We start from the raw sequence: 12,044 nt of genomic DNA, 5'->3' as shown, positions 1-12,044 counted from the left end.
CAACCTGGCGTCTCACCCAAATGATGGCTTTGAATCCTCTCCTAACTGTCATGTTGTACTTTCCTAACCTCCCAGGTGCGGCTCTCATCCCCTACTCTCTGCCCTGTCTGCGGGAGCTCTTCCGCTTCCTCATCTCACTGACCAACCCCCATGACCGCCACAACACGGACGCCATGATGCACATGGGCCTGCAGTTGCTGACCGTGGCTCTGGAGGCGGCTCACATCGCCCCCTACCAGTCACTGCTGGGCCTGGTCAAAGACGAGCTCTGCAGACACCTCTTCCAGGTACTGTACACCACAGGTTTGTTCAGGAGGGGAACCTTCTATTGCGTCTGTTCAACACAATACAAGGTAACGACCGTGCTGTTTATTTCTATTTCAGTTGCTAAGTGTGGACCGTATGAACCTGTATGCCGCCTCCATCCGAGCGTGCTTCTTGCTCTTTGAGAGCATGCGAGGACATTTGAAGTTTCAGCTCGAGGTACTTGGGAGTGTTCATCTTCTTTGCATTTGATATTGTCACAAGGGTTCACACACTAATGACTAGTTTAACACAACCACACACAAGCTGAGTCATGGTAAAAACCAGCAACTGAACAGAGTGACCAACTTAACCACCTTCTCACATTCTGCAGATGTATCTGAAGAAGCTGATGGACATCATCACGTCAGAGAACATGAAGATGCCCTATGAGATGAAGGAGATGGCCCTGGAGGCCCTGGTGCAGCTTTCGAGGATCCCCAGCTTCGTCACCGAGCTCTACATCAATCATGACTGTGACTTCTACTGCTCTAACCTGTTTGAAGACCTCACCAAGCTGCTCTCTAAGGTGGGAACTGATGATGCCTGTTCTCTGGCCACTCACACTCACTTGATGATCACTCCGGAGAGCTTAGGGTTTTGTTTACTTTCTAAAATCTGCATTAGGAGAGTGTCCACTGTCCCGTTCAGTCAAGGCTTAATACTTCATTTGTTTCCTTTTGATGCACACTGTCACGCTCCATGCTTTTCATTTTCAGGGGAACATTGTTCTCTTTTGTTGAACTATGGTGTGTTTGTGTCATGTGGTCTTGCAGAATGCCTTCCCTGTGTCCGGACAGCTCTACACAACCCACCTCCTCTCACTAGAGGCCCTACTCACTGTGATTGACAGCACTGAGGCCCACTGCCAGGCCAAGGTGCTCAACAGCACCACTCAGCAGGACCACTCAACAGAAATGGTGTTGGCAGAAGGGGACTGCTCAACCAACGACCGTACAGACACAACCACGGGTACGCCGATTGCTCTCATACACTTGGTATACTTTCTGCTTAGTTGGTCTTATACTATAATGGTCTTTGTCCATCATTTACATTGACAATGGTTGTATTAGATGTGCATAGAGGGTTATTCATTAATGTTTTTCTGATGTGGTTGTAGAAGCGAGCAGGCAGGTGAACAGTGCCAACGGTCAGAATGTTCCAGAGGCTGACAGTGTGCCCCTACCACCTACCAGCGGGCACCTAATGGCAGAGAAGATGAGACTGGGCAGACAAGACCAGGAGGAGACAGAACCAGGTAAGTTTGATTTTACTAACCAGTGGCCAGGTCTCCTCAAGCACTGGGTTAGCATTCAGGTTCATAGACATGAATGAAATTGATTTAAGAGTGAAAATTCAATTTTGATTTTAGCTGAGAAGAAAGAACCAAAAAAGCCACAACGCTTCTCGTCTTGTTTACCGGATTCTCAAGAGCTGTTGGACATCAGAAATAAAAAGAAGGTATGTTTTATGATTTTGTTGTGCATCTGTTTTAAATGACATGCGTGGCCGTTAATGACGTTTCCACACGTCTTGTAACTCAGACTTTGACATAAACCATGCATTGACAACAATGGCGTTTGAGTCTGCTTGTGGATCTCAAGTTGTGATCTGACAAAGTGATCATATTTATATTGTACGATTCCAGCTGCTGAACAGTGGCACAGAGCAGTTCAACCAGAAGCCTAAGAAGGGCATCCAGTTCCTGCAGGAGAAGGGTCTCCTCAGCAGCCCCATGGACAACAACGAGGTGGCCCAGTGGCTCCGGGAGAACCCCCGCCTCGACAAGAAGCAGATCGGAGAGTTCATCAGTGACCGCAAATACATGGAGCTACTGGACAGCTTTGTCAAGTAGGAGCCCCAGTCCTCTTATTATTACCGGGCAGCATGATGTACAACCAGTTGGATCTGCTCCTTCATTGAATTGCACTGAAGCTTGGCTCGGGTTACTAGTGCAGAATAGTGAAGCAGTGACGTTTTATTTAGTTGAACCCTATAAATGGTCTTTAATCGCTAACAATTATAAAATGCAGTACAAAAATGTATATGTATAGCTGAGTAAAAAGAAACTGAAGAATATACTTCAGAATATCCATATTAGTGAATTATACTCATTCTCACGTGCAGCACGTTCACCTTCCGAGGGCTGCGTATTGACGAGGCGCTGCGTCTGTATCTGGAGGCCTTCCGACTGCCAGGAGAGGCTCCGGTCATCCATAGACTTTTGGAAACCTTCACAGACACCTGGCATGTAAGTCAGCTGCCTTACCCCCCTTGGAAGACTCTCTCTTTTTCCTCACACACATGCACAGGGGCACAGGGAGGGACACACTTCTTCCATTACCGCAAGGCAATCGTTGCCACCAACTGTCCCTATCATCATGTAATTACGTCCAGTGGAACTGTGACCCTGATCTGAATCAAGGACAGGGACATTAGTCAATCAGGTAATTGGGGGAACAGGATAAAGTTGCAACTGCAAGGCTGACATAACAGAGCCGGCCTGTCTATCAAGGGCAGGGGGACAAAACTGCTGGCTGCTCCTTAAATAACCGGAGAGGGTCGTCCTCGTGACCTGGAAAATATTTTATTGTAATGTCTTTTCATAGTCTCCCTGTCCATACACAATCGCCTTGAATGAGTTCACAGATATTCTTACTGCACACACACACACACACACACACACGTCTCTTTCCCACTATTGAGCAGTTGTGATTGCACTTTCAGTAGGACAAATATAAACTCAGCAAAAAAAGAAAAGTCCTCGCACCTTAACATGTGTAAATATTTGTATGAACATAAGATTCAACAACTGAGACATAAACTGAACAGGTTCCACAGACGGGTGACTAACCGAAATGGAATAATGTGTGCCTGAACAAAGGGGGCGTCAAAATCAAAAGTAACAGGTGGTGTACCACATGAAGGAGGAGTCTTCCCTGTAACGCACAGCGTTGAGACTGCCTGCAATGACAACAAGCTCAGGCCGATGATGCTGTGACATACGACCCCAGACCATGACGGACCCTCCACCTCAATCCTGCTCCAGAGTACAGGCCTCGGTGTAATGCTCATTCCTTCGACGATAAATGTGAATCTGACCATCACCCCTGGTGAGACAAAACCGTGACTCGTCAGTCCTGTCTGGTCCGGCGACTGTGGGTTTGTGCCCATAGGCGACGTTGTTGCCGGTGATGTCTGGTGAGGACCTGCCTTACAACCGGTCTACAAGCCCTCAGTCCAGCTTCTCTCAGCCTATTGTGTACAGTCTGATCACTGATGGAGTGATTGTGCGTTCCTGGTGTAACTCGGGCAGTTGTTGTTGCCATCCTGTACCTGTCCCGCAGGTGTGATGATCGGATGTATTGATCCTTTGCAGGTGTTGTTACACGTGGTCTGCCACTGCGAGGACGATCAGCTGTCCGTCCTGTCTCCCTGTAGTGCTGTCTTAGGCGTCTCACGGTACGGACATTGCAATTTATTTCCCTGGCCACATCTGCAGTCCTCATGCCTCCTTGCAGCATGCCTAAGACATGTTCACGCAGATGAGCAGGGACCCTGGGCATCTTTCTTTTGGTGTTTTTCAGAGTCAGTAGAAAGGCCTCTTTAGTGTCCTAAGTTTTTATAACTGTGACCTTAATTGCCTACCTTCTGTAAGCTGTTAGTGTCTTAACGACCGTTCCACAGGTGCATGCTCATAATTGTTTATGGTTCATTGGACAAGCATGGGAAACAGTGTTTAGACCCTTCACAATGAAGATCTGTGAAGTTATTTGGACTTATACGATTTATCTTTGAAAGACAGGGTCCTGAAAAAGGGACGTTTCTTTTTTTGCTGAGTTTAGATGTTTTGATATGCCCAAAGGTTGTTATATTGATGTGTGTATCTGGAACTCAGCTGTTGATGTGACAAATAAAATTTGATTTGATTTATACATATGCGCTGAATACAACAGGTACAAACTTACCGTAAAATACTTACTTACAAGCCCTTAACCAACAATGCAGTTTTATCAAAAATGAGTTAAAATATTTACTAAATAAACATAAGTAAAATAAATTGTATTAAAAAAAAGTAACACAAAAATAACAATAATGAGGCTATATACATGGGGTACCAGTACAGAGTCTGTGTGCGGGGTTACAAGGTTAGTTGAGGTTATTGACGTAATATGTACTTGTAGGTAGGGGTAAAGTTACTAGACATGCATAATAAACAGAGCCGGCTTGTCTGTCGAGGGCAGGGAGACACAACCAGCAGGGCCACTGACTGCTCCTTAAATAACCAGAGAGGGTTGCCCTCGTGACCTGGAAAGTATTTCTATGGACAGAGAGTTATATTAGTGTGTCTTTCCCTGTGTGTGTAGAAAGTGAACGGCTCTCCCTTCATGACCAACGACGCAGGCTTCGCCCTGGCCTATGCTGTCATCATGCTCAACACGGACCAACACAACAACAATGTGCGCAAGCAGAACATCCCCATGACTATTGAGGTAAACACACACACACTATTTATTTCCCATGAAAACTCGCTCACTATTTTTATATTTAAAATATATTTTATTGATATAAATGGACTAAGTTACTATTCCTACCAATTTAAGTTTTCTACTACTACAAAACAAAATCTTATCCGATCTTATTTTGTCTTAAATTCAAATGTTCAGAAATGCACCTATAACCCACATATGTTAGATATGATATGAATCACCTCTTATGAGCGCTTTGTGCCATGCAACGTTGGGTTTCACAAGAGGCCCCTTTTAGACACCCTACATTTAGTATGTTTTGCTGGTTCTTCCAGACCCTCTGATGGTCTGAAGAAAGCCGACCTCCAGTAACAGCTGTGCCCAGTGGTGGTCTATGGGATTAGGTCATCCTGCTTAGTCAGGGGTGGAAGAAGGGAGGAGGGAGAGAGGACGTGACTGGAGGGGTGGGAGAAGTGAGGGGGGTGGGCGAGGATAGGGTGAGGACGGGGGGAGGTGTCCTGGCTCCCTCTCTCTGTGTGAGTGACAGCACCTGAAGACTAAACACAAGTCCCATGGGCAGGGTTCTGAAGAGGCCTATGGTGGGCCATTCTCCCACAGAAGACATACCCGATCCTCGGTTGCCATTTGGAATTGTGACCTTAGATAAGAAATTTTAGAGGGCAATGAAATTCCCACTGTTCAGTTTACTGACTCTAAGCACAACACCGTTATTACGAATGAAAATTCTTATGATGTGACCTCCAATTGTCATTGGCAATTGTCAAATGCCATGATACGATACTCTGTGAGGCTCATGGCAATAGTCAAAGATGCTATTGCTCTGAATTATACTCAGCTAGTACATAGTGCAACATTGTAGCTCTTCAACAAATATGTTGGTGTGGAAACAGCTCTGCTGTCTCTGGCTGTCAGTCCCATGATTACTTGGCAGGCATCACGACCAGCTGCTTTGTGTCTGTGGAGGCTATTGTTACCGTCGTCTGCTCCACGCCGACCCTGAGCCCTCACTTTGTTTATTTCTCTGTCTGTCCATCCCGCTGCAAAGCATCTCGAGTTTCCCCTCTGGTTTACCTGCCATTAGGCAAAGCACGCAGCCAACCAGGAGCCTTGATTCGATCAGTCAACACACGGTGGATGTGTTTATTTGCTGTGGCTCTTGGCCTCGATCCTGTTTGACTAACACCACACCTAACTGTATTAAGTGACACATACGTTGGTAAAGCTTGGACCCCTACCCCCTTAATTTTTGGATGCTCAATTAGCAAGAGCATTGCATGCCAAAGCATTGGATACCAGAGCCAGGCTAGCTGGCAGAGCTCCACAATGATTGGTGTGATGAGGGTGCCCTGATTCCCATATTATCAGTGTTAACTGTCTTTCTTCCCCCCCCCCCCCTTTCATGTAGCAATTCAAGAAGAATCTGAAGGGTGTGAATGGAAATACAGACTTTGATCAGGATATGCTGGAGGACATCTACAATGCAATCAAGTAAGCCATAGTCTTATGTAGATCTTATATAGAAATGTTTGTGACATATACACACACACACACAAGATGAAGGAAATTAATCTTCATTTCAAGAGGATGTACTTATTTGTTTCAGTGTTGGCACTTTGACAGTGTCTTTTTTTTATTTTTATGTCAAATGACCCACCCTAGATGATCGAAGTTGCCTTAGCAATCATGGTATTCTCTGTTGTGTAGGAATGAAGAGATAGTGATGCCAGACGAGCAGTCTGGTCTGGTGAAGGAGAACTATGTATGGAACGTGCTGCTCCACCGGGGGGCCACCTCCGAGGGGGTCTTCCTCCATGTGCCTGCCGGCAGCTACGACCACGACCTGTTCACCATGACCTGGGGACCCACCATCGCAGCCCTCTCCTACGTCTTCGACAAGAGCCTGGACGACACAATCATCCAGAAGGCCATAGCTGGCTTTAGGTACACTAGGCCTGCTCAGATGTGACCGACCAGCTCGATTCGGTCTTATGTATCAACATTTTAAATTGTGTTTTTTTTACAGTGAATAAAAGTAGAGACTCAGAGATAGAAAATGGTATGTCATACACTACAGTTGGGAAAATAATTCTGCTTTGAAAGTTGATAAACTTGTAATCTCACTTTTGAGAAAATGACCCTTAAATGTTTTGTTACCTACTGGAAGAGCTCTTTCTCTACACCCATTCAGCTTTGTTCACCCCCTTTTAAGCTTTAGCCCCACCCATCTCTTTAAGGATTCACATGTGAGTCTATGTACTAAACAACCAAAGATTTCTAGACTAAAGGCTGGTTTATACTACGGGTGTGTTCTTAAATTTAATCTGGAGTGCCAGATTATGCTCTGGGCGTTCATAAACTCAGAGCGTTGCCAGATTGGCCATTTGTAAATTCAGAGTGTTTCGCTCTGGGAGCTTCAGAGCTTTCTGACCTGACAGCAGTCAAGCACCCAAGCTACAGCACCTGGTTTAACGTTGGCTATCTTGCTGGCTGCTTCCTGACACAAATGAGAGAAGAGCTCACTCTGACCATTTTACTTGCCCTAGCAGAGCTGGTTAGGCTGTTTTTATGTTATCCAGAGTAGAGGTCGACCGATTAATCAGAATGGCCGATTAATTGGGGATTATTTCAAGTTTTCGTTACAATCGGAAATCTGTATTTTTGGATGGTGATATTGCCTATTATTTATTTATTTATTTATTTTTACAACTTTATTTAACGAGGCAAGTCAGTTAACACATTCTTATTTTCAATGACGGCCTAGGAACGGTGGGTTAACTGCCTTGTTCAGGGGCAAAACAGATTTTTACCTTGTCAGCTTAGGGATTCAATCTTGCAACCTTACGGTTAACTAGTCCAACGCTCTAACCACCTGCCTCACGAGGAGCCTGCCTGTTACGCGAATGCAGGAAGAAGCCAAGGTAATTTGCAAGCTAGCATTAAACTTATAAAACAACAATCAATCAATCATAATCACTAGTTATATAACGACACATGGTTGATGATATTACTAGTTTAACTAGCGTGTCCTGCGTTGCATATAATCGATGCGGTGCGCATTCGCGAAAAAGGACTCGTTGCTCCAACGTGTACCTAACCATAAACGTCAATGCCTTTCTTAAAATCAATACACAGAAGTATATACTTTTAAACCTGCATATTTAACTAAAAGAAAGGTTAGCAGGCAATATTAACCAGGTGGAATTGTGTCACTTGCGTTCATTGCACACAGAGTCAGGGTATATGAAACAGTTTGGGCCGCCTGGCTCATTGCAAACTAATTTGCCAGAATTTTACATAATTATGACATGACATTGAAGTTTGTGCAATTTAACAGCAATATTTAGACTTAGGGAAGCCATCCGTTAAATAAAATATGGAACGGTTCTGTATTTCACTGAAAGAATAAACATTTTGTTTTCGTAATGATAGTTTCTGGATTCGACCATATTAATGACCGAAGGCTCGTATTTCTGTCTGTTATTATATTATAATTAAGTCTATGATTTGATAGAGCAGTCTGACTGAGCGATGGTAGGCACCAGCAGGCTCGTAAGCATTCATTCAAACAGCACTTTCGTGCGTTTTGCCAGCAGCTCTACCATTGCGCTGTTTATGATTTCAAGCCTATCAACTCCCGCGATTAGGCTGGTGTAACCGATGTGAAATGGCTAGCTAGTTAGCAGGGTGCGTGCTAAAAGCGTTTCAAACGTCACTCGCTCTGAGACTTGGAGTAGTTGTTCCCCTTGCTCTGCATGGGAACGCTGCTTTGAGGGTGGCTGTTGTCGATGTGTTCCTGGTTTGAGCCCAGTTAGCGGCGAGGAGAGGGATGGAAGCTATACTGTTACACTGGCAATACTAAAATGCCTATAAGAACATCCAATAGTCAAAGGTAAATTAAATACAAATCGTATAGAGAGAAATAGTCCTATAATAACTACAACCTAAAACTTCTTACCTGGGAATATTGAAGACTCATGTTAAAAGGAACCACCAGCTTTCATATGTTCTGAGCAAGGAACTTTTACTTTCTTCTCCAACACTTTGTTTTTGCATTATTTAAACCAAATTGAACATGTTTCATTATTTATTTGAGGCTAAATTGATTTTATTGATGTATTATATTAAGTTAAAATAAGTTTTCATTCAGTATTGTTGTAATTGTCATTCATACAAATACATTTTAAAAATTGGCCGATTAATTGGTATCAGCTTTTTAAAATTTCTAATCCAGAGTAGAGGTCGACCGAACGTGATTTTTCAACGCCGATGCCGATTATTGGAGGACCAAGAAAAGCCGATACCAATTAATCGGACGATTTTTATATATATGTGTGTGTGTGTGTGTGTGTGTGTGTGTGTGTGTGTGTGTGTGTGTGTGTGTGTGTGTGTGTGTGTGTGTGTGTGTGTGTGTGTGTGTGTGTGTGTGTGTGTGTGTGTGTGTGTGTGTGTGTGTATATACACATATATATATATGTGTGTGTGTGTGTATATTTGTAATAATGACAATTACAACAATACTGAATTAACACTTTTATTTTAACCTCTTGAATCTAGGGGGCACTATTTTCACTTTTGGAAAAATAACGTCCCCAAAGTAAACGGCTATTTTGTCAGGACAAGATGCTAGAATATGCATATAATTAGAAAGCTCTGCGTCCCTATTGAGCAGTGAATGAGATATCAACCAGATTCCTTTTTCTATGGCTTCCCTAATATGTCTAGTGTCACAATACATAGTTTCAGGCTTTTATTTTAAAAAATGAGCCTGAACGTCAACATTGCGTCAGTGGTCAGCTGAAGTCTCTCAGAGTGTTTTGTGCGTAAAGGACAAATGCGGCCAATGTTTCTCTCTATCCTACTAAGAAGCCACCAGTCCCGGTTGGTATATTATCGAATAGATATTTGAAACACCTTGAGGATTGATTATAAACAACGTTTGCCATGTTTCTGTTGATATTATGGAGCTAATATGGAATATTTTTTCGGCGTTGTAGTGACCTCAATTTCCGGTCAATTTCACACCCAAACGTGAAGAACAAACAGAGCTATTTCGCCTACAAAAATAATATTTTTGGAAAAAAGGAACATTTGCTATCTAACTGGGAGTCTCGTGAGTGAAAACATCCGAAGCTCATCAAAGGTAAATGATTTAATTTGGTTGCTTTTCTGATTTTCGTGACCAGGTTGCCTGCTGCTAGCTAGTCATAATGCTATGCTAGGCTATCGATAAACTTACACAAATGCTTGTCTTGCTTTGGCTGTAAAGCATATTTTCCAAATCTGAGATGACAGGGTGATTATCAAAAGGCTAAGCTGCATTTCAATATATTTCATTTGTGATTTCATGAATAGGAATATTTTTATAGTAATCTTTATGTCCGTTGCGTTATGCTAATTCGTGTCAGTTGTATTACGTAAATAAAATCAATTTAGTCTCAAATAAATAGCTAGCCTGTTAGCTAACAGTACACTTTCACTTGAAAGGAAAACCATTTTCTGACAAAATTAGAAACGTTTAATATCTGAAAATGTAGCTACCCGTAAACATGGATGGACGCTTCTCCCTCTGTCACGGACGCAATGGTTGCCCTTAGTTTGAAGATGTAGCAGCCTTTTATGTGTTCCCTTTTCGACTCCGTCTGCATATTTGCAATCAAACGCCAACATTTTCTCCATCTCGTTAGCGATCATACTCTATTTCCACTGATTTCAAAACTTTTCTGTGGCTAAACCAACTAGGCTCGTAATTTAACAATTTTATTCGTATTTACAGATGGCATACAAGTTTATTATTAACGCACATGAAAGTTCACATGTTCCAGATGGCTTTTCTTCCAAAAAACGCATTTTGATTTAAAAAAAGTTTATGTTCAAATGGCTCTCCTGTGAAGTAGTGACGCACAACATACGCCTAGTTTCCAAAATCGAGTCACAGATGGTTCTGGGCCCAGTGATGTGGCTCTGAGGAGATGGTGAAGAAGGGTTCCTTGGGGAAAGCAACAAATGAGAGCGAGACTTGATGATCTGTTTCTCTCCTTTTAGGAAATGTGCCATGATATCAGCTCATTATGGATTCAGTGACGTTTTTGATAATTTGATCATTTCCCTCTGCAAGTTTACAACGCTCAGCAGTGAGGTAAGTGCTTAATTTCAAATGTGGGAACCTTCGCATTTCAACTAGTGCACTAGAGTATTCTAACTTTTTCCACTGGATGGTTTCAATACAGTCGGTGGAGAACCTGCCCACAGTGTTTGGGAGTAACGGGAAGGCACAGATAGCGGCGAAAACGATGTTCCACCTGGCCCACCGGCACGGTGACATCCTGAGGGAGGGCTGGAAAAACATCATGGACTCCATGCTGCAGCTGTTCAGAGCCGAGCTGCTGCCCAAGGCCATGGTGGAGGTCAGAACTGCTTCTTTATTACTGACAATGGTCAGGGACAGGAGATTTACCTGACCTTGTTGTGATGTGATCAGAAAGGGTGAGCATTTTTTTTTCTGGTCAGGTTACATGGTCAGAAAAAACTAAAGCCTCAAACATGTTTATGAGTACCTTTGGAACATTCAAACCTTCCATTCATTTTGCTGGATGAAATGGTTCTCTGTTTGAATTTGGAAGACTGCGGACTCTTCTGTAAGACATTATGAATGTTATACTGCCACCTACTGATATTAATCTAGACATTACTTCCTTCTTGAATGTCTGTGGCGTTTGTGTGCTTATGTCCATTCAGGTGGAGGATTTTGTGGAGCCAAATGGAACGATTTCCCTTCAAAGAGAAGAGACACCGTCAAATCGGTAAAAGTCACCTTAAAAAATCATGTCACATCATATGTTTCCCTCAAATACCAGGCTGAGCTCTTTCACTTAAAAAAACCTAGAGCTTTTCTGACATTTAAATCCAGTTCCATGTTGTAAAATGGGTGGCTATCATTAAACATTACATGTGTTTTTAAAGTGTTTGACATCTCTATGTCTTCCTTTCTTCTAGGGGTGAGTCTGCAGTGCTGAGCTTTGTGAACTGGCTGACACTGAGTGGAGCGGAGCAGTCTGGTCAACGTGGGCCCTCTACTGAGAACCAGGAGGCCAAGCAGGCAGCCATGCTCTGTATCAAGGTACCAGAACTACAACACCCATCGCCCCTTAGCCCACTGCTTTCTCTCTATCAAACTCATCCAAATTGCCTCTTTTGATAATTTCATATAGTGCATTTAATTGTTTTATTAACAAAAACATTTGGGGGGGTTGT

At 43.2% G+C, this 12,044-nt stretch overlaps 1 protein-coding gene across 1 annotated transcript in view; it reads left to right on the top strand.

The window, feature by feature from the left end:
* The window catches only part of LOC124038719 (Golgi-specific brefeldin A-resistance guanine nucleotide exchange factor 1-like), a 131,174-nt gene that overhangs the window by 101,838 nt on the left and 17,292 nt on the right, over positions 1–12,044 (top strand). The window contains exons 12-26 of the mRNA XM_046354801.1: positions 76–287; positions 385–483; positions 638–832; positions 1,080–1,275; positions 1,424–1,561; positions 1,676–1,764; positions 1,952–2,154; positions 2,431–2,554; positions 4,671–4,796; positions 6,199–6,281; positions 6,498–6,734; positions 10,836–10,929; positions 11,021–11,197; positions 11,529–11,593; positions 11,787–11,910. Coding sequence (XP_046210757.1) covers positions 76–287; positions 385–483; positions 638–832; positions 1,080–1,275; positions 1,424–1,561; positions 1,676–1,764; positions 1,952–2,154; positions 2,431–2,554; positions 4,671–4,796; positions 6,199–6,281; positions 6,498–6,734; positions 10,836–10,929; positions 11,021–11,197; positions 11,529–11,593; positions 11,787–11,910 — 2,162 coding nt within the window. The remainder of the gene's footprint in view (positions 1–75; positions 288–384; positions 484–637; positions 833–1,079; positions 1,276–1,423; positions 1,562–1,675; positions 1,765–1,951; positions 2,155–2,430; positions 2,555–4,670; positions 4,797–6,198; positions 6,282–6,497; positions 6,735–10,835; positions 10,930–11,020; positions 11,198–11,528; positions 11,594–11,786; positions 11,911–12,044) is intronic.

This window comes from Oncorhynchus gorbuscha, linkage group LG06, assembly GCF_021184085.1.
Source record: "Oncorhynchus gorbuscha isolate QuinsamMale2020 ecotype Even-year linkage group LG06, OgorEven_v1.0, whole genome shotgun sequence".
Classification (NCBI taxonomy): Eukaryota; Metazoa; Chordata; class Actinopteri; order Salmoniformes; family Salmonidae; genus Oncorhynchus; species Oncorhynchus gorbuscha.
This window is presented reverse-complemented; position numbering and strand designations above follow the sequence as displayed.